The sequence below is a fragment of the Hirundo rustica genome, chromosome 16, assembly GCF_015227805.2.
Source record: "Hirundo rustica isolate bHirRus1 chromosome 16, bHirRus1.pri.v3, whole genome shotgun sequence".
NCBI lineage: Eukaryota > Metazoa > Chordata > Aves > Passeriformes > Hirundinidae > Hirundo > Hirundo rustica.
In genome coordinates this window covers 4,731,933-4,753,634 of record NC_053465.1, presented here as the reverse complement: position 1 = coordinate 4,753,634, position 21,702 = coordinate 4,731,933, and the positions used below count along the sequence as shown (strand labels likewise).

The 21,702-nt window shown below is 44.6% G+C and overlaps 2 protein-coding genes across 2 annotated transcripts; one reads left to right on the top strand and one right to left on the bottom strand.

Annotated features, from left to right (window-relative positions):
• Positions 1 to 448: 448 nt before the first annotated feature.
• SS18L1 (SS18L1 subunit of BAF chromatin remodeling complex) lies at positions 449 to 14,504 on the bottom strand. The gene is made up of 11 exons (XM_040080279.2): positions 14,303 to 14,504; positions 11,567 to 11,643; positions 10,824 to 10,908; positions 9,845 to 9,989; positions 7,165 to 7,362; positions 6,008 to 6,172; positions 5,025 to 5,126; positions 4,495 to 4,587; positions 3,765 to 3,884; positions 2,904 to 3,031; positions 449 to 2,699 (listed from the first exon to the last, which is right to left on the bottom strand). Exons 1-11 carry the CDS (start codon positions 14,369 to 14,371, stop codon positions 2,673 to 2,675), a joined length of 1,209 nt encoding a protein of 402 aa, XP_039936213.1. The 5' UTR covers positions 14,372 to 14,504; the 3' UTR covers positions 449 to 2,672.
• Positions 14,505 to 15,306: 802 nt separating this feature from the next.
• On the top strand, positions 15,307 to 20,630 carry PSMA7 (proteasome 20S subunit alpha 7). The gene is made up of 7 exons (XM_040080388.2): positions 15,307 to 15,465; positions 16,664 to 16,790; positions 17,596 to 17,720; positions 18,998 to 19,120; positions 19,466 to 19,585; positions 20,087 to 20,149; positions 20,401 to 20,630. Exons 1-7 carry the CDS (start codon positions 15,370 to 15,372, stop codon positions 20,491 to 20,493), a joined length of 747 nt encoding a protein of 248 aa, XP_039936322.1. The 5' UTR covers positions 15,307 to 15,369; the 3' UTR covers positions 20,494 to 20,630.
• Positions 20,631 to 21,702: the final 1,072 nt, after the last annotated feature.

The window sequence follows — 21,702 nt, the reverse complement described above, 5'->3', positions numbered from 1 at the left end:
TGCCAGCACCTCCGGACCCTCACAGCACCGAGCACCCTCCTAATGCCCCATCCAGTCCTGCCCTCTGCCATTTTGAAGCCATTCCCCGTTGTCTTGTCGCTCTAGGCCTTTGCAAGCAGTCTCTTTCCGTCTTTCTTACAGCTCCCTGCAGGCGCTGGAAGGCTGCAATTAAAGCACCCCAAAGTTCCCCTGAGCAGGCTGAACAATCCCGATTCTCTTTCCTCATAGCAGAGCTGCTCCATCCCTCTGATGAATTCCGGGCTCCTTCCAACAGGCCCATTCCCCGAGGGGCGGAATTCTCCCCGCCTTGCTGCCCACGCCGGGGGATCAGCGCAGCACTCGGGGGATTTCTGCGTGGGGCATGTCCAGCTCTCACCCACCAGCACCCCCAAGGAAAGGGCAACCTGTGCTATCCATTCCATCTGCCACAAGAAAAGTACCACCAAAGCCACTTTCAGATAATATTTAAACTAAACCATTTTCAAGCATTCTGTATTACAAAACAGAAAATGATACAATTCATGGAAGAAGTCAAAATGCTGGCATCACTTTGTTTCCACATTAATACATAAAAATGGACGACACATTAAATAAACGTTTTGTTATTAACAATTAGAAATATTAACACCAAAAATCATGTATAAATTAGGAAATAAATGTACAAACTATTTCCAAAGTGCTCTTTCAAATACATTATATACACAACATTCACGAAGTTCTTAATGTAAGACATTTCAGATTGATGTAATGTTGCTGTTTCGGTATAAGTGTTGTTCATATCCTCTCAAAAGCTTTCCAGCACTTTCAAAAACCACATAAAAAGCGTATTCCCAAACTGGCAAAGAGCAATATTGCATTCTTCTGGCTGCCTGTAATAGTATTTATTATAAAGAAAACAATCTTTTTTCCTTTCTGTTCCTTGCTATTTGAGAGTACTTATTTGTATGAAAACACCAGCAGGAAAGATGAGAGAAATGAGGACTGACTAAAAAAATGTACTCTATTTTACAGTAGTTGAAATTATTAACATAGGAAGGACAGTGCTTGGACAACATTTAATAGTAAACTCTCTAGTTGTCCAGTTAAAGATTTTCTTCTAAAGGAGAAAAAAAAAAAAGTAATGAATTGAGAGATGTTGCGTTTTCCTTGTGGTCTTCATTTTTCAAAATACAAAGTACTCGAAATCCCATAAATAACACCAGTCAGACAAAGAAAAGGAGAAAGTCCTACAGAGTGTATTTACCTTAGATTGTAAATTTGCAGCTAATCTCGTATCAAAAAAGTTTTGTGGGCTACAGCCACCCCAGCTTTTTGCTTCAGGGAAATTTGGACACATTATTTTCTTCAACACTTATATAAGCACTTTAAAAGTGCCGTTTTTTCACCCCCCCAAGACTTTATAAGAACATATAAAACTGAATAGAAGCAACTTACATTGCTCATACTGATTTTTACATACCACTAGTTTTTCTCTCTAAATTCTCCCTCTATAGGTATTCTCTCACTGGTTGACCCCATTAATAGCTCCCCTCTCTATATGCATGATAGTGTCTTGCAGTTAAAGCTGAATTTAATTGCTTGTCTGCAATAAAGATGCATTTTTTTTCTTTTACCTCTGAACAATTTTTTCTGTCAAGCTACAATAGGAAATTAAAATTGATGATGAGCTGGAAGAACAACAGACCAACAAATCTGACAACATTTATGGTTATAATGCTTGCTGGGGAATCTGAGCAAGGGCAGCACAAGAATCAGAATAAAGAAGGATGCCAGCCACCTGCTTGCAAAATTTGGCACGAAAGTGTATACGCAAGTTACAAAATTTGGAGCAGGATATTCAAGACAGGACTTCTGCCAGGTGTTTTTCTCAGCTAAGCATGATATGAAGCAATAGTGACGTCGAGCAGGCTGACACTGCAGGTCTCAGAGCTCCCTTCTGTTTTTCTTTCCACGACAGAAATACTTTTGTTTATATGGACATATAAAAGGTGCCTCTATTCATTAACATTTCCATGATCATAGGTTTGGATCCTCTTTCTGTACCTTTCCCAACAGAAATGTGGACTTATGCAGATTACTGAATTATAGGATTTGTGTAGGTAGGTATTACAGAAGTTGCAGTTATTTCTTGTCACATAGCATAGAACTGTCTTTTTATAAGGAATGAATCCATCCCCTTGTTCTGTAGAAGTAAACCAAAGAGCCATGGATTTGGGAGGCTGGCAGGTAATCTTCAATGCATCCAGTTAAAAAGAGATGAATAACTCACCACAGGGAACTTCCCTGGACTGAGATGTGACTGATGGGCTTTGCATTGAGCCAGACTGCAGAACAACCTGGCTGTTTTCCAGATCGGGGCACAACTGTGATCTAATGATCCTAAAGCTATTCAGAAACATCAAGAATGGGACAAGAGGGGGTAAATGGAAAACTTCTGCATTGTATCAACATACAGTACTATACACAGCACCAAATATCAAACCATTAAAGCATTGTCTTGTTACCAGTAGTGCACTGCTTCATATCCAGCATGAAATGAACACTGTTCACATACAGACGCTGCTTTGTGCTAAGGGGTAACCAACATATTACAATTAATCAAAACTGCCTGTACATCCAATTCAAAAGATTGAGATACTATTGAAAGGAATCTGACACAGCACTGTATTCTTTTATTGCTGGTAATTTCCATATTGTCCCTGTTGAAAAAGAAAAAAAAGAAATAGAAATGTTGAAGGATAATATAGCGGAGGCTTACTGCGAGTTAGGCAATTTCTTTTGGTCTGTGAATTTTACAAGATCTACTGAAGTTATCACCCTTATACCTGCACCAAATTATCAGATTTATAGACAGAGCTAACAGCCAGATCTGCTCTTTCAGGGCAGAGATTTAGACAATTTACCTGCTCATAGCCATAAGGCCTCTGTTGCTGAGCGGATGGGCCTGTCTGGGAAGCTCTGTAACTTCCATATTGCTGCCCCTGTCCCTGTTGGTAGCTGGAATACTGTGAAGAGGCTCCTTGTGCAGGACCTGAGAAGACAGTAAAATTCATCACAGGCAGTAAAATCTATTACAGGCTTGATTTGCTGGGGGAGTTCTTAGAGTAAATTGTTTGTTAGCAGCTTGTAACAGGATGCTAGCAAAGTAAGCTCTGTGAGTAAGAACTGTGAGTAAATTCTGCCCAGACCTCCCCTCTAGGTTTATACTAGGAGGTGTTAATGATAATAATGATGTAGTTGCAGTAGTGTGAACTTCAGGTTTTAAATTTGGCTCGAAAAATGTCATAATACTTCTATCTGAAGCCTCTCTGAAATATGTATTGGCACAGCTCAGTTATGACAAACTACCTGGCCTTTATTTTAGTAACAACTGCATGTTTAAACTCCTATCTAATCTGGCTGTGCCACCATAAGCAACAGAGGAGTGATTCTCTGGACTGTTGATGTTCTTTTTCATGTTCGGAAGGATTAGGTGTGTAGGAGGCCTGGGAACTCAGGCAGTGACCTCCTGATGATGTTTAACACAAAGTAAACATGAAGAAAATGTGTATTTTCTAACTCCTATCAAAAGAGAGAGGGATTCAGGATGGAACGCAGTGCTGGACTAATGTATGTAACTGCCCAGAATCCCTTTACTAGATCTTTGGCTAATTTTGGTACATTGCTAATCCAAGGTTAATCAAGGAAATAGTTTACAGCCTATTTTAGCCTAGGAATGGAGGCATCAGAAAAAACACTTGACCAGCCAGGGAGAGTTTTCTTACCATAGCCTTGCTGTTGTCCTGGGTAACTCTGTTGATTTGGGTACTGCTGCTGGGAATATGTTTGCTGTTGTGCAGCTCCCTGTTGATACCCTGCCTGCTGCTGGCTGTACTGAGAATTTCCTGGAGAGAGAAATATTGGAATTGTTTGGGTGAGGCAGGTATTTCACTGTACATGTGGATCATAAGGAAAACAAAGGTGTAAGCAGCCTTGGTCTGGAACTCATACACAACTACTTTTCTTAGAAACAGATGATTGGATTTTGCCAAGCAAGATGTTCATTTCTCCAGTGATTTTTAGATCTTTTGAATAGGAGAGTTACTTGTTTATACACATCACTAAGCAAACAAACAAACAACCTGTCCCCAAAGGATTTTTTTTACCCCAGAAGGGCTTCAGAAGAAAATGACACAAAGATAAGTCTGGCAGAGTAAAATACTTTCTCAAGAAGACATCTCATTGTATTTTCTTCTAGATAATGATGTTTATTCATATCCCAGAAAGACCACTTATCCAGTTGTTACTGGTATTTTTTTTCAAATACCTATGATAGAAATTCCATTTGCTGTACCCTGAAACAACAAAATGAACAGAGGCTCTATGGATGACATCGCTTCTCCTAAATGCCACCTTGCTGCATCATAATTCAGTTAATATTTCCAGTTATTTTAGAGTTCAGATATCTTCATAATATATTGAATTTACTGTTAAGATTTTGCTGTATTTTCCTACCTCCTTCATAGTAGTGTTGTGTAGAGTCATCAAACGACCGGTCGTAGCTCTGTTCAGTGTAGGATGACTGCTGATAGGCATAATCACCATGTCCTGCAAGGAGTCACAAAGATTTGTCAGATACTTTCTTCATGGGACCACAGACATAGTGCTGAATATATATTTAATATACATTATGGAGTTGTTTATGCACCAGGATGAGGCTAAGAGCAAACACAAACCCCTTAGGGAGAACATCGAACACACACGGCAAGGAAAGTCACACCAATGGATAAAACTCTTGTGTTTACCAATCCAAACTGGGCTTTGGGCCCTTTTTGGAGCAGTTTATATAGCAGGGTGCACTGATGTGCATGTTTTGTATCAGGCTCCCATCCCCTGGGATTCTAATTTCCCATCCCCTGGGATTCTAATTTTCCAGCACTTAAATTGGAAATGAGGCATAATGGGTTTGCCACGTCCTTGGATGTGGCAGTCGTGGTGCTCTGCACTTTATCAGTATCACGGTGAGCCCAGCTCAGAGGAATTACCATCTGGATAGTATTGCTGATTCATAGGTTCTGATGAGCCTTGGCCATGACTGTACTGCTCACTGTAATATTCCTCCTGACCCATGTACTGCTGTGAGGAACCTGCAAGGCACAAGACAAGGCAAACTGAGCCTGTGGATTCTGAAGGGATGGGTTTCTCTTATCTATTTTTTTTTAAATTATATCTGGATAAGCAAACGATTGAGAGCAGTTATAAAGATGTTTTGCTCACTAGAAAGAGGAAATAAATTGGTATTCCCAGAAAAAGATGATTGAAATTGAAATCACTCAACAGTCAGTAACACATCCTAGAATCACTCACTTCTGCAGCAAAGCCACAAGTAAGGTCTACACTTCATCTACTAATCTGAATTATTAGAAACAAGAGGAATGTATTCCATGCTCAAGAGCACAGTCAGAATTATTTTCATTAATACATTGATTTGTTTCTTAGCAAAATTCAGGTTATTTTAGAATCAGTCTAGCAGCTTTATTACCTCTTAGAACTTTATCCAGAGATGTCTTAGAGCATGGTAGTTATCCCCTGGTGTTTTCCTTTCCTTGGCCTAATTTTTCATTCTAATTGCTGGCAAACTGTATCTTCTTTCCAGAAATGTGTTCCTTGCTAACTGTGCCATGTTAGGGCTGATCCAACACCTTGAAAAAGAACTGAGTAGATTCCCAGTGGCTTGAATGAACTGTATATCAAATTGTTCATCTTTTCTTTAGAGATTTATGATCCCTTTTAGACAGAATTATTGTTCTAAATGCCTGAAATAATTAAACAGATAAATCTTGAAAATAGATTCAGGTTCATCTCATTGTCATGATACTTGCACCATTCAGGATTTCCTGTGTTCCTGGGTGGGATTCTCTGTTTGTAAATGTGACTTGGAAATTTTGGTGACTTACGTACCCCACAGGACACACTGAGTATCACCCATCTAAGGAGAGTTCTATCAATAATCTGAGAGCAGTTTTACCTTGCTGTGAAGCTCTGTAAGGGCCCATGGGTCGCTGCCCCATCATGCTGTTGCCTTGGTTGCTCTGGCTCATCATGGCAATGGAGGATTGTCCCTGGTAGTGCTGGCTCCCTCCTTGTGCAGAGTTGTAATGTGACGTTGCTGCTTGCTGGTGCATCATGGAGACTACAAGGGACACGGAAAAGGTTGTTTTCCAAAGATGGGGCAGTTCTCTCCTAGGCTTTTTGGAAGGAAGTTAAAACCTTCAGCTAACATGCATCCTGATAATTCTGTGAATTTTCCACAGGGGGAGATGTTTTCCTACTGGATTTATTTATTCTTCTGCGCTGGAATCCAGAAAGGATCTTATTACATGGTCAGTTCTTGCCATTTGCTTCAGCAGATATTTAAAAATACACCCAGCCTTGATTATTATTAGCTTACTTAAAAGAATGTAAACCTTATTGCAGTAGGTTTAAGGAAAGAAACAAGAAATTATACTTGTTCCTGTCTACCTCCTGACTATTTCATTGCTGCATTTCTTTTCTAATATACTCTTTCTTCTGCTTCCATCTTCTCATACACCTGATGATTATAGAGTTTAAATAAACTGATATTCCAGGATTTATTTGAATCCTAAATTTCATGCTGCTGTAAAGAATTCTAAAGTATCAGACATCCCATTCAATGCGATTCAACTAGCAAACTATTTTTTTTTAAAATAAGAGATTGTCTGCTGGTCTCTTGATGCCCTGCAAACAATGTGAAGTACCAATAAAATAACAAAATGGGGTCGTAATGTACAAAGAGTAAATATGTTATACGCTGGCAGGTTCTCTGTGCTTGGGTAAAGGTGCTGCTCAGATCCCTCCCATGGCCGGGATTTGCTGCCAGGGCTACCAGACAGTGCTGCTGCACCTCTACCTACCCCTCTTTTCCCCAGCTCAGCCCTAACCATGGCGGGTCAGCCTAAGCTAAAGCAAGTCTGAAACTCTTCTGACTTACACTGCTACCTGACACCTGGAAATTCAGAGATGTCTTAAAGCTGTCTTTTCCTCTGCTCCGTTTGTCGCTGTCTACAGAAAACATTTACAGAACAAAGTCGTGTGTGGCAAACCCTCTGAGGTCACAGGAAAGTCAGGGTGGCCCAGGAGGAGGAGGAGGAGGAGGGAGTTTACCTGGGTTAGACTGCATGTTGATGTTTGTTCGAGAGACATAATTGCCTATTGACCCCTGGCCTTGCATGGGCACGTTCTGAGACGCAGGCACCGTGTGGCTGTAACCAGGGCCAGTCCCGTGGCTGCTGACAGTCATGCTCAGAGAGGTCGTGGGCATGGTGCTCTGGCCTGACTGCTGCATAGACACGTGGTTAGGACCTGCAAAAGTTAGAGAGAGCAGCGAGAAAATCTGAGCTATTGTTGGCAACGCACACTGAGCGTGAGGCCTCGCGGCCTTTCTGAAATATGATAAGGCAAAACAAAAAAAATCCACGAAAAATCCTTGTTATTAAAACTCCCTGTTATCTACGGACAAATTAAAACTGTCTGCTGCACAGTCAGAGAGATCCTTCTCTTCCTGGCAGCCAAATCCAGGCTGTACAGGATTGCAGATGGGATGAACAAAACTAGCAGCAATGCCCTACAACCACTTCCTTGCAGTAATTTCAGGTACTTCAGAAAATACATGGACTCTGGAAACATCCCAGCCTTTTGAAATTGGTGCTTTCCTTCCTCTGGTCCTGCAGTCGATTCCTTTTCCCCCTTCACACGGGCAGTGGCAGTGGGAAGGCACAGCAGTGGCTGAGAGACACTTTGCACATTGCTGCATGCGCTGGATCCCTCTATCACCAGCTCACCTTCTCTTAGCTGGGGCTTCTGAAGTACCAACAGAGCCTCCACTCGGAGAACAAGCCTATCTCTCCCTTTCCTGACGTTTGACTAAAAGTACCTCAGAGGAAGATAAAGTTCCAAGTCACCCTAACAATCCCAGTTGTTACTCCCTGTCCGATATCAGAATGTAATCATCAGACTGCTCCAGATACATCCTGGGTTTGTTTCCTGCTTATCTGGCAGTGTGCGTACTTTTTAGCTAATATTGGGGGAAATGGGGTTCTTATTTTTTGTTTATTGCTGTAAATAGTTTTATGAAGGAGTTTTGGAAAGTTGTTTCCACTGTATACTGTTACTACCCGAGTCGTGATGGTGCATATTGTTGTCTGTCTAAATTCAGCTATATTGTTGTCAATCTCAATTAATTTAGGTAGGATGCAGAATCCTTAGAAGAGGCAGAATTATGTTGTAATGTTTAAATAACGATATTTTAATTCAGGGTTATTAAGTTTATCTGCAGCCTCTGAAAAACGTCTAACTCATTTAGTACAAACCTCATTAATTAACCTTAATGATTTTCATAGATATCAAAATGAGAACATTTGCTGTAAATTATATTTTCCTCTGATGAAGAGATGCAAGCAGCAGTTTCAACAAGAGATAAAGAGAGCCAGCCCTCCTGAAATCAGTGGAGCTGGGTCAAAATGCTGCTACAGAAAATTATCTCTGTGTTTTGCTGCCGTTTGTTTGAGTTGTAAAGCTGATCCTCGTGCAACACAAGGTCACACAGCGTGTGAATGGAGATAGCAGTTGCCTTGAGTGAGAGGTGGAGTGAAGCAAGTGTTGGTAAACATTGCCTTATTTGCATGGGAAAAATTAGAGATTCTCGGCCTTCTTTAAAATAAGAGGAAAAAAAGGCTGGCTAATTTGTGATTGTAAGGGAAAATATGTGGATGAGTCCAGACCTCAGGACTTCCAGTCTGGTACTTTCAATCAGCAGCAAATTACTACAAAGATCTGGAGGAGGCTGGGGAGCAAATCAAAAACCCAACAAGAGTAGCACTGAAAATGTCTATTCTGAACAACAGCAAACAGTGTTTTGACTGACTTAATGTATTACTCATACTCAGTATTAAATCTTTCAAACCAAAGGCCCTGAAAAATTTAGTACCTTTACCTTACACGTTGTAGCTGTTTAAAACAGGTCCCTTCTCCATTAATTTAAAAGGTACTATAGGCTTGACCACAAAGGGATTTTTAAAAACTCAGAAGTAATTTCATGGCTTGTGTCTGCTCCTGAGTCCCCCTGCCAAGGTCTGTGATTTTACAATCAGATATTTCTATTTATAGAAACTGGTTTTGCTCTCTGTCACTCTGGGAGACACCCACAGAAACAAGAACTGACTGAATAACTATGATCTACAAAATAAACAGATTATTCATAATATAAAACGTACATATTTAAATAATGTTTTTCAATTAGTTTAGTTTCATGAACAAACCCAAACAGATTATATTATCTCATTAATAGGAAACGTCTGTGCAAATTCTTTGACTGTGTAGTGCAATCTCTGCAAGCTTCTGCAGAGGACAAAGACTGGTGCAACACCAAATGATTTGTAAGGATAAATGTATCCTGGAAGGTGTTTGCAGTCTGGAGGCTTGGTGGTGTGGTTAGTCATGCAAGAAAATTCCATTTCACCCTGGCCAGCCACTTCCATGAGAAAAACACTGCAACATGTAATTTTTCTTACTAAAAACTTGGATGCATCTTTGCTCGGCGATTTTCATCATGCATTTTAAAGGAAAAAAGTCTTTAATTTCCTCCGCAGAAACACAAAGCACTCTGCAGAAGCCAGCATCATTCCTGCCCGTAGCCATTTTGTGGTGATTTCAGCGTGTGCCTGAATTCCCCATATGCCTGAAAGGTGAGTTAGGAGAGGTCTTTTCCAGCTCTCTAAGTATATTCTGCATTAACGATTTTGTTGCCAGGCAACAGCAAAGCAGCACAAAGGGGACCAAAGCTCACCATTGCTAATCTGACTCTGCATGAGGGAGGAAGGAGGAAGGCCGGTCCCGATGGCATCGCTGAGATTGCTCTGGGAGTGGAGAGATTGGTTGGATGCGCTCTGACTCATCCCTCCCGGGCCCAAGTTGATATTTTGCGTTGGTGGCTGCGAAACAACAAGGAGGAAAAGCAAATTTTTGGTTAGGTTTTTAGTCGGAAAAATAGCAGCCCCCAAATTTAGCCTGACTGCGACTAAAAACTGCCTCGGTTAGTAGGTGTTCTCTCTGCTTTTTGGGTAAACCTTGGCTTGACTCCTCCGTGTGAATGACATTGAGCATGACAGAGCAGCTGACAGGCAGCAGCACAGTGAAGGGTTTGGAATTGTGCTTGTCACGGAGCGTGGCTTCCGTGCTCGCTCCTCTGCACTCACATGGATTTCCAAACACAACCACTGCGGGGAATGCATTAGCAAAGACAACACGGGAGCGTGGTGACAGACTGACCTTTGCCAAGCTATGCTGCAGTTTGTGTTACGTGTGGTACTTCCCAAATCAATCCACTGGGCAAGAATAACAACATGTGTAAGGACAAACCAATGCTCGAGTGCTGAATTAGATTTTTGATGTAAAACAGCAGCATTTTTCCCCCCCCCAAGTAAAGAACACAGTAAGGACAGGTAAGAATATTGAATCTGGAACAAATGGAGCTGTTCAGATCTGTACTACTGCATCATAAACCTCCAGCTACGGGGCAGAGATTAACACAAATATCCCAAAGAACATAATTTAAACACAGTAAAAGTAACTTCTGTTTGGTGGTCTACTTGGCCACTTCAAAAGTTTTAGCTGGAAAAATACGAACAAACGGTTGATTTGCAGTGATCAGTGACACAATCAAAGAACATTTCCCTCTGGCATAGCTAATGTAAAGGTGCTGAGGGAAATAACTATGGCATTAGTTATACTAATAACTAATTATCAGTTACAGTAATTGTACTTACAGCAGGAAGCAAGGACTGCATATTCTGGTTAGAGTCTGCTATTGTTGCCAAGTAAACCAGGTTTCTGTGCAAGATTTGTTGGTATCTACAGGACAAGGAGTAAAGCTTATTTGGAAAGGGTTAATAATACAGAAAATTCCAAGTATTTCTCTTCCCCTCCCCCCCCCCCCCCCCTATTTCCAAATGGTTAGTTAAATTACCTTAACCCATTTTTAATTTGTCCTAATAAACAGCAGTAGCAGTGACCCATGTCTGCGCTGTCATGTTTCCCATCAAGCGTCAGCATGCTCAACACCTCTTTTACAGAAGGATAAACTTGGGGGTAGGGAGAGGTAAAATACACCCTCCTTTGACAGCCCTTTGAACTGTGGAGCTGGGACCTCAGTCTTTGAGGACTCACACCCAGTCAGCTGCTCCAACAATCAGACACTTTTCCTTTCTCTGTCTAACAAGGGCCCTGATAGGAATGAAATTCCAGAACTCCAAAGCCCAAAACCTGTTTTCCCTGCCGGCAAGTTGAGAAGAACATGATTTTTTTCAAGAGTACTCTAACTGGAGTGTTTACTCAAGTAAGCACCACCAGAACCATTTATGCTTCTTCACAGTTCTCCATGAACTGGAAAAGCTCCTAAAAAGGAGCAGGAGTGTTTCCAAGAGCAAACCAATAGCTGTGCCACTGAGCAAAGGAAAGAGTCAGACTTCAAGAAACATTTCTAACAAACTCCTGAATTTGTAATACTCACTGAGTACATTCTGCAGTTTTCCCCTTGCTCTGATAATCCATAATACATTGTATTAGGTGGTGATTTTCATCTAGCATCTGCATAAAAGAAATAGGATCAAAACGTTAACATGTTGAGAATGAGGTGAGAATTATATAAAAGTCCTGTATTTTTCTGTTCTTCCACTCTCCTTGGCACCGGATGGTGTTCTGTGCAGTTTTGTTGCCTTGGCTATTGTAAATTACCTACACGTGACTTTACTGAGCCACAAGGTTGATTCACTTATAAACAGTTATCTTAAAAGTAGTTACTTGAAATACCCATACAGAAGAATTAATGGTCTTACCTTGTTCCTTAAATGGCAGATAAATTCTGATGCTGAAGAAGGAAAACCCCTTCACTATGAGTTATCTCTGCCTCATCCCAAAATATCACCCCACCCTTTTCAAAACGTCAGGTATTACTAACATGCCTACTTTTAATTAAGAAACAAACTTTCAAAAAATTAAACCTACTCATTTTCCTGCCCAGGACTAGAGTGTGCTGACAGCTGGCCCTGACGAAGTATATTGAAGCTATTGAAACCATGTTTAAGAGAATTACATCCCAATATGTCCTTACTTTTATTTAATGAACTCATGATATGATTAAAAGCTTAAAATATACTTTGATTTGTTTCAAAATTTCAGATACATTAGTTTGTCTCTTTCCCCCAGATTTCTTGGGAATGCAGCACACTTTCTCCAGGTGAATGAATTAAAAGAAAAATACCAGCATGTAGAAATTTAGATTTGCCTCTGGCATAATAGAGCTTGTAGGTACCACTGCTATCAAGTGCTTGCAAGACCAGGCCCTTGAACCATTGTGTCATCAGGGCAGGAGAGCTCTTGAGGAAAGAACCATTTCTGGTTCAGAACTGAATTTTACTGCCCTGGAAATGCTATTTGATGAACTATTTTAGGGGAGCACCACCACTACTCTATTGCCAGAAGCTCTGACTTTGTCCATGTGAAATCTATTTCAGAAATACTTGATACTGGGATAAGAACAGCTTTGAAATACTATTAAAAGTGAGTTAATAAATAAAAATAAGTTGCTTATATAATATGCATGCAAATAAGAATAATCTTTTTCACTGAAATTTGTATGTTCTCAAAACCTCACTTCAAGGCGGAGTTTTGGAGGTGTTTTTTTACTCCTGCTCTCTCTGTGCTCCGTTTCCATCCTTGACTACAAATCCCATCCAGTTAGTCTGCCTGCAAGTCTCTCCTTCAGCATTGCTGTTTGTCAAAGAGAAAATCACTGCCAACAGCCCAACACTGATGGACAGTCCCACAGCAACCTGCCGGCAAATGCCCCTGAGATGGAAGTGGTTTCACTCATTATTTTCAAAGAAAGAACACTTTGAAGCTTCCATGAAGTTTATGGATATGCAAGAAGGAAAGGGCTTGAAAATCGAGCAGAAGATACTTTATCTGCCCTTCATCTGTGGGTGCGGGTTTAATTACAAACACTCTGAATTATGAAATAATTCCAACTGATCTGGAGCTTAGAGGAAAGTTTATTCACCGAGTCCCAAATATTTCAGTATTTAAAATGAATTGGTCCGCAATACCACGTGCTGCAGGAGCTCCACAAAACGGGATGTTTCCAAACAGTCTCCTGAGATGCAAATCATCCCTGCAGCCTCTCCCGTGACAGTTTGCTCTGCCTTCATCTCTGCTCTGTCACACGCTGCCACCGAGGGGATTTTTCCCCCCTAGAAGCCATAAGTTGTCACCAGGTCACGGCTTGGCTGCACAGCCCCTGGTGACAGGTTAATCGCCGTGTCGCGGCAGTGGCACTTCTGCTCCGGTGGCTCTCAGCGAAGGGACCTCACCCAGCTCCCACCGGGCTGCCACCGGGGCACAGCACCTGAGCCGCGGGCAGCGGGCACAAGGACAGCACAAGGGACGAACAGCAGCGACAGTAAAAACACGCACGTTCTTTATTGACACTCCCAGCCTGGTCGCTCCCGACCCGTCACCTTCTGCGGGAGGAAAGGTGCCAGGGACCGCCGGTGTGCGCAGTCCCTGCCGCCACTCCTGGGAAACAGGGAACAATAACTTCCCAACTCGGCACCCTCTGAGCTGCCTTCCACATGAAGACCCATGCGGGCATCTCCTCTCCAGGGAAAAATCTTTCAAAACCTTTGTTTGTCATTAAACATCAATAAACACATCACGATAATAATAATAATAATAATAGTTTATGAAAAACACCAGTGGCTGGTGCTCCCTCTATCTTCTGAGAGATTAAAATTCTGCATCCAGATACAAAAGAAGACCCTTGCAAATTCAGTATTTTATTTCGATTCTTTTTTTTTTTTTTTTTTTTTTTTTAAATTAGATTGGATTCTTTGGGGGCCAGAAGCTGACATACCGTCATAAATTAATCGCATATTTGCAAATTCTATTGCCGTTTCCCAATGCACGCTTGGCAGCGTTTCCCCTTGGCGAGCAGCAGGGATAACGTGCCATCCCGATTTTATTCCCTACGTTCTTCTCTCGCTCTCTTTGCAGCGATCTGAACACCTTTGCTTTGTTCCACCTCCTCCTCCTCCTCCTTCCCCCACCTCTCTCTCTCTCCAGCTGTCCATCTCTGCAGCCCTCGCAAATTCACGAGTTTTCCTGCTCGCCCTAGAAATCAGCCTCCAGCTGCAGGAGCATGGACAGAATAAATGTCTAAAATTGTCTGTATAAAAGCATGCTCTTTTACCTTCTGGATAGTTTGCTGGGTGACCTCCCCTTTGCCTCTCGGGCGAGCAGAAGCAAAGGCAACCGACATGGTGGGGTTTTTTTACGTGTCTATAATATATCGGTTCCAGCCTCTAATAATATTGTTATTATCTGGCCGCTATTGCCGCGCGAGGATTCTCCGCAGTGCGCGGGGAGGGGGGCGGCCGCAGATGGTACGATCTGCGCCCCGCGAACACCCGCGGGCGCCGCGCCCCGCGCCGCCGGGCACCGCCCCCGCCGCGCCCCTCCCGAGCCCCCGCGGCGGCGGAGCGGGGCCGGCGGCCGCGATTGGGGCCGGGGCCGGGAGCGGAGGAGCCGCCGCCTCCCCGCCGCCCGCACATGGTGCGGTCCCGGCCGCCGGGCTCCCGCGGCCTCGGCCGCGCCGCCCGCTGCGCCAACTGCGTACGCCGAGTGCGCCAGCGCGGGGAGCGGCGCGGGGCCGCCTGCGCCAAGTGCGTAGCGCGCGGGGCGCTGCGTGCGGAGAGCGGGAGCGGCCGGGGCTGCCCGGAGACACGGGCACGGGGATGGAGCTCCTCCGCTGCGGGGACAGGCGGGCGGGATCGGGGCTCTTCAGCCTGCCCCCGGGCTGACATGACTGTGCCTGCCCGGTACCCCAAGGGGACTCACAGCAAGGATGGGGCAAGGCTGTTTACAAGAGAGCGGAGCGACAGGACAAGGGGAACGGGTTCGGTTTGAGAAAGAGCAGGTTTAGGTCAGACATTACGAAAATCTTCCCTGCGAGGGAGGCGAGGCCCTGGCACAGGTTGGCCAGAGAAGCTGCGGTCGCCCCACGCCTAGAAATACCCAAGGCCAGGTTGGACGGGGCTGGGAGCAACCTGGGATAGCGGAAGGTGTCCCTGCCCACGCACGGGCAGATTTTTGAGGCGCGTTGCAGCCCGAACCTTTCCGGAGTCCCTGCGGGCCGAGCGCGGGGCGTGCCGGGCGCTGCGCGGGGTGCGCACAGTGCGTACGCCGAGTGCGCAGCGCAGGAGCGCAGCCGCCCCGCCCCCGGCCCGCCCGGATGACGGTGCGGGTTCTGCCGGAGCCATGAGCTACGACCGCGCCATCACCGTCTTCTCCCCGGACGGGCACCTCTTCCAGGTGGAGTACGCGCAGGAGGCGGTCAAGAAGGGCTCCACCGCGGTGAGTCAGCGGCCGCGGGGTTCGCGGGGCGGCGGCGGAGGGGGGGCCCGGCGGCGGGGCCTGCGCCGCGCTGCGCGCCCGGCCTGGCGGGCCCGGGAGGCCGCGGGGGCGGCGGGATCCGCTCCGGGGAGCTTCCGTGGGCTGCATCTGCCGCCGGTGGAGCTCCCCCAAAGCCCCTGGCTTCCTGCGGGGCTCCGGCGTTGTGTCAGGCCTGCGGGGATCCTCTCCTCCGTCTGTGCGCGCTGCAGATCGTGATGTTTTGTGTTTGTGCACGAGGCAGATTCCCGGTGGATTGGGAAGCACGCCGGTAAAAGCGCTTAAAAGCGCATTGCTGGCTCCCAGCTTCCCGTTGTCACAAGCTTTTGCTCAATGGAAGTTTTATTTCATTCAGGGGAGGAGAAGGAAAGTATTAATTTGCAAATAACATTGTAATAGTGATGGCGATAAGTTCTAGCAGTAATAAGTTTTAATTCTAAAAAGTCATGACTGCGTTAATAGTTGTAGTACGTTTTAATTGCCATTACCAAAAATAAATCTTTGGGATGGTAATTAAAGTAACAAGATTTAGTGCCAAAGAGATTCTTCGTTTTTTTAAGAAATTAAAAATCCTGTGGAAGTGGAGACAGGATGCCATATAACCACCCATCTTGTCTCTTGTTGAGTTTAATGTTTTTGGAAACGTTTGAAACATGCTGACCACCCCATAAGAAAAAAATTCTCCCATCCCCCTGTGAGAAACAGTGGGAATGAAGGGGTTTTTTTGTCCTCTGTGATGTTGGAAAAGGTGTATTCAAGGTATGAATTAGGACATTAGGCAGCTGTAGGTGTTGCTTGGCCTGATCTTCAGTGCCACTGGACTAGTGGAGTTTTCCTTGTTCATCCTGGTTCCATGACTGTGGAAACACTGCTGGTACTGTTGGAGAAAAGACAGCTTGTAAGAGGAGCTAGAATCTGTCTCTTGGGAGCCACAGGGATTTAGGTTGGTATAAACTGATGAGGAAACTGCACCCTGAAATGCATTGCAATTTTTTTTTGTATCAGTCCTGCCTCCAGGTTGAGTGGGAAATAAAATCTTGACTTCAAGCTGAGGTATTGGTTACAGTGTGGGCTGGTTACTCCTCATTTGAGCAAAGTCTGCAGCTATGAGGACTTTCTGACATAGGTTAACGTTTTCACTTCTTCTTTTCATGCATGGAAGGTTGGAGTAAGAGGGAAGGATATTGTTGTCCTTGGCGTGGAGAAGAAGTCAGTGGCAAAACTCCAGGATGAGAGAACCGTCCGGAAGATCTGTGCTCTGGATGACAATGTCTGCATGGCTTTTGCAGGTACATGGTGCCTTCAGTGCTTTTGGCAGTTATTGGGCACCTCTGGGCACGTTTATGGAACCTGAGAATACAAAATACAGGCTGTAGCTGGCTGAGAACTGTGGGAAGCATGGTATTCCCACAGTAGCTCATGCTTTTTTAAATTTTTTTTTTTTAAATGTGAAGAAATAGAGTGTTAGTGTCAATAATATTTTTGAGGGGACATCTGATTTAACTGCCTAATACAACAGCAGGAATGAAAGGCTCAGTTCTTTCTCCTGCCTTGCTCCCTTTAGCCAGGGTCTGGGATATGTGCAGAGGTGTTCACAAACTTGATGAAAAATAATCTAATAAAAACAAGGCTATAAATGAAAAACGGCAGCATTAGCTAAAAAAGTAAAATAAGAATTAAATTTCTGTAAAGTCTTTTTTTTAAAGGGTCACACACTTCTGCCAGCTAACATCATGCTGCGTAGCCTCATTAACTAGATGAGATTTGCTGGGCAGATGAAACTGGACTGCATGAGGAATAATGTGTGTGAGAATAAGCATTGCAAATTTGCTGGGATATTGAATGCTGTCAGTAATATTCCCATTACCTAGTTCAGAATTACATGTGTCACCTAACTCACGGACATGGAAGCTGTAAACTAAATCCTCTGGTTATTTTTGCGCATTAGCCACTTTCTGCTGCCTTGCAAATGCTCTTTCTCAGAGTTTGAGCTCTGCTTTGATTTTCCCTTGCTGTTGACTCTGAGCCCCTTTAGGGCCAGATTGGTGTTGTGAGGTTTTTTTTCATGACTCTGAGGCCGCTCTGTCGTTTCAGGGCTGACAGCTGATGCCAGGATAGTCATAAACAGAGCTCGGGTGGAGTGTCAGAGCCACAGGCTCACCGTGGAGGATCCCGTCACCGTGGAGTACATCACACGCTACATTGCCAGCCTGAAACAGGTACTTGGGGCTGCACAGAGCTGCTCAAGATGTGTCCTGACCTGCTCCAGATGTTCTGTGTGCTGTTATGTTAGCCTTTGTTGTGCATAATGTAGAACTTGGGTGTGTAACAGGTGTGTACCGTGGGGGACTGGAGTGTCACACGTGCAGCATGGAATATCTGACACTCCTTCAAGCTATATGAATGTCTGTCCTCTGGCCTCACTCCACTTACCTGGTAAAAAACACATTATAGGGAATGGGGATGAAGCAATGGAAAAGAACAGCTGAATGCTGTTTGAGTTTTTTTCCCCCAACGTAAAGCAACCAGTGGTTGTAATGAGTGCACAGTTCCATGTGTTAGGTCAGCAGGAACACTCTGCTCATCTCCCAGAACAGTGGGCCTGGGTTACTCTTTTCTTCATGGCTCCTGGTAGTTTTTCCTCCTGCAAAGCCATTGCAGGGATGGGTAAGAGGGGAGCAAATTGGTGCAGTATTTAATATGTTTTATGTTTGATAGTCATGAATTTAAAATGAGTTGCAGCATCAGAATATGCCCAGCTGTTTTCTGTGAGAAAATTACTCATTTGCCCATGTATTAAACTGATTTTCAGCTGCTAGCAAGAATTAGAGAAAATCTAACTTACTTATGCACAGATGTGTTGGAGCAGTGGTGATGGTAGCAGTGTGATTCTTGTCATAATCACTAGTCTGTCAGAGCAAGGCACCACTTCCCAAAGTTTCACTTTGTTCCTTTATCCAATCTGGCACTTGTGTCTGTCGTTCTGGCATTCACCATGTCTCTCAAGCACACCTGGCCCAGCTCCTGCTGCCGTGGTGCTCCTGCTGTGTGGCATGGCAGTGACTTTGCTAGCAGTGTCCCAGGAGGGCTGTGACATGGCTCCAGTGTAACCTGCTTCCAGCCACGGAGCTGCCATGGTTTCCTGTGGAATCAGCGCAGATCGTTGGTGAAAACTGTGTTCAGGTGTCCTCACGGTGTGTTTTGGTACACTGGGGCCACACTGGGGCTTGCAGACGTGGCTCTGGCTGCCTCAGCACCACTCAGGAGGTGGGGAGGTGCTGCTGGAAGCTGTAACCAGGTGTAGGAACAGGGGTTGGACAGGAACCACCTCTCACTTGCCTGCCTTAGGGGCTCTGTGACATACGGAGTCCTGAGTGATGGAGAGAGCCAGCTAAAAGCATTTCTGGTCACTCTTGTGGTTGTAACTGCTCCAGAGTCTGCTTTGCACTCTAGAAATATTTTCAGAACTGCCTGTGAGTGTGTCCTTTGTGCTCAGAGGTACACGCAGAGCAATGGCCGCAGACCCTTCGGGATCTCCGCCCTCATCGTGGGCTTTGACTTCGATGGGACCCCACGGCTGTACCAGACTGACCCCTCTGGCACGTACCATGCTTGGAAGGTGAGTGGATCCAGTCCCTGGTGGAAATGGAGTATTTGTGAGTTAATGTTTCCTTTAAAGAGGGATGGGGGTAGAGGAGATCTCGCTGGCCAGATGGTGCTGCCTCACAGCTGCAAAAATCCTTAGTGATCAAATGTACTTAGAGTGACCATCTGCAGTTCAGCTTTCCTTGGGAAGTCTTGTCCTGCTTTCAGAAAAACCCCAAAAGCAACCCACCTGTGCCAGACAACTGTCTTTGTGTGTGACAGATTATGCAATTGTACAACTTCATGTTTCCTTCTTACTCTGCAAATGGAATCTTTTCTAAACTCGCATTCATTTTCTTTTCCCCCTTAATGTTTTCAGGCTAATGCCATTGGCAGAGGAGCCAAATCTGTGCGTGAGTTCCTGGAGAAGAACTACACTGATGAGGCCATTGAAACAGATGATCTGACTATTAAACTTGTCATCAAGGCTCTTCTTGAGGTGAGGCTGTTTCACATCTCTTCTGTGGCTTTTCACTGTGTCCAGATTCACTTCTTAGATGTGAATATGGGAAAATATTTCTGGATGTCCAGGGAAGTACTGCAAAGGATCTGTGAGAGCTGTTTACTCTAGGCTGTGGGTGTTGGATTGAATTCAAGGTTCAGAATATTTGGGGTAACAATTTCCATAGTTTACACAGAACTTACCAGCAGTTCTGGGCATTAACACAAATGCACCAAAGATGTACCAAAGCACATGCTGAATATTTTGTTAGTTGAAGTTTATGATCTAGAACATACCACAAGTCAGGTGTTCACCTGCCCAGGGCACTGGCACCAGTGTGAAAACCCTTTTGAGAGCTAGTGCTGTTGTTGAGATTTTAAGAGCTAAGGAGTGAAATACACCCCCATCCGCATCTATTCTCCTTCCAAAGAGATCTGAGAGGGGTTTGTTGGAGTGATTCCTGGCCAGGCTCCTAAAGTTTCTCTCTGCCTCACCCAGGTGGTGCAGTCTGGTGGGAAGAACATCGAGCTGGCAGTCATGAGACGGGACCAGCCGCTGAAGGTGAGGCTGTTGTTTGCTTCTCTCCCCTTGAGCCTGTCTCTGATACTGTCCTTGTTGATCTGCCTTAACTTCCAGCCCTTAATCTCACACTGTCAAATACTTCAGTTTATTCTGAATGTTGTGTCTGCAGCAGGTACCTGCCTCCAGATAAAAAACAGTTAATGTTTTTCGCATAGCAGACCTACAATCACCTCCATGACTGTATCTTAAGTGTATTGGTATCCTGAGGGTCACCCATGTTTCTGTTTTAGATCCTAAATCCTGAAGAAATTGAGAAGTATGTGGCTGAAATTGAAAAGGAAAAGGAAGAAAATGAAAAGAAAAAACAGAAGAAAACATCATGATGAATGAAATGCACCTGCTTAGCTGCTTCTTTTTAATTCGAGTGATGGGTTATTCTGTATAGACATGTAGGCATTCCAGTTACTCATACTGTGCTCTCTTGAGACCTACAATAAACCTACTGATTTTTTTTTTTAAAGCTGTTATTTAAAAAAAAAACCTGTCTGTTCCTTGGATTTTAATTACCCAGGATGATCTGGTTGGCTACAGAACTGCAGCAGTGACCCATTAAAGGACAGAGACTTTGCTTGCATTTTTTTCCCTGGACACTTCACTTTGTTTAATGGTTCTTTTCTGCACTCAGTTCTCAGCATGTCCCTTTTTTTTTTTAACCTGAAGCAGCTGTCTTGGGGGTTGTGCTGTGTTCTCAACATTACTAGTATGGAGCTGGGGTTTTGATTCCCTCACAGGCCATCTCCCGTGGTGAAAAGGCTGGGTCTGCCTTGCAGGTGTGACAGCAGGTGTGTGGTTTAGTGCTCAAGGACAGGACAGATGGGGTTGTGTTTTGGGGGTCAGCATAAGAACGTGCTGCTGCAGGCACATCTCAGGGCAGAGGTGCACAACCTGGTGCTTCAAAGTCTGGTTTAGAGTAAAGCAGATTCCCAGGGGGGATTTATGTACCAGGAGCTAAATAATAACTATAGCAAGTGTTACATACAATGGAGTTGAAGCTTCTGGTATTTGCCCTCACATGCTTCCTCTATGTCTTACCCCAGGAGTTGGTTTGAGCTGTTTCCTCATTTCAGAGGAGTCTCAGGCCTCCCCCCCCTGAACTCAGTACATGAAGCAATAGGAACAGGTGCTCCTTTACTGCAAAAGTTTCCCCATTTGTATCCACTGAGGGGGTAGAACCAAACTGCCCTGGGAAGCAGCTCTTCAGTCTATTCTTGCACACCCAGAGAAGTGTGACAGGGCAGAGCAGGACTGGGGTGGCAGCAGGCACAGCACGGATTGAATGTGGCCCAGGGGCTTGGGGACATGCAGCTCTGGTACCCAGCCCCCAGGGGCTCCAGGGCTCACGCAGTGCTGGGCTCACACAGCCAGGAGCTGTTTACAGGGAAACACTGCCCAGTAAAGTGTGGGTAGAGGATCCCACGGGAGTCAAGGACAAAGAAGCAGCAGTGCTGCTGCTGTTCAGGGACATTTTAGACCACATGAACCAGAGGAAGCGTGGTCCTGAACAGCAGGTTGTTTAATTTATCAGCTCTTGG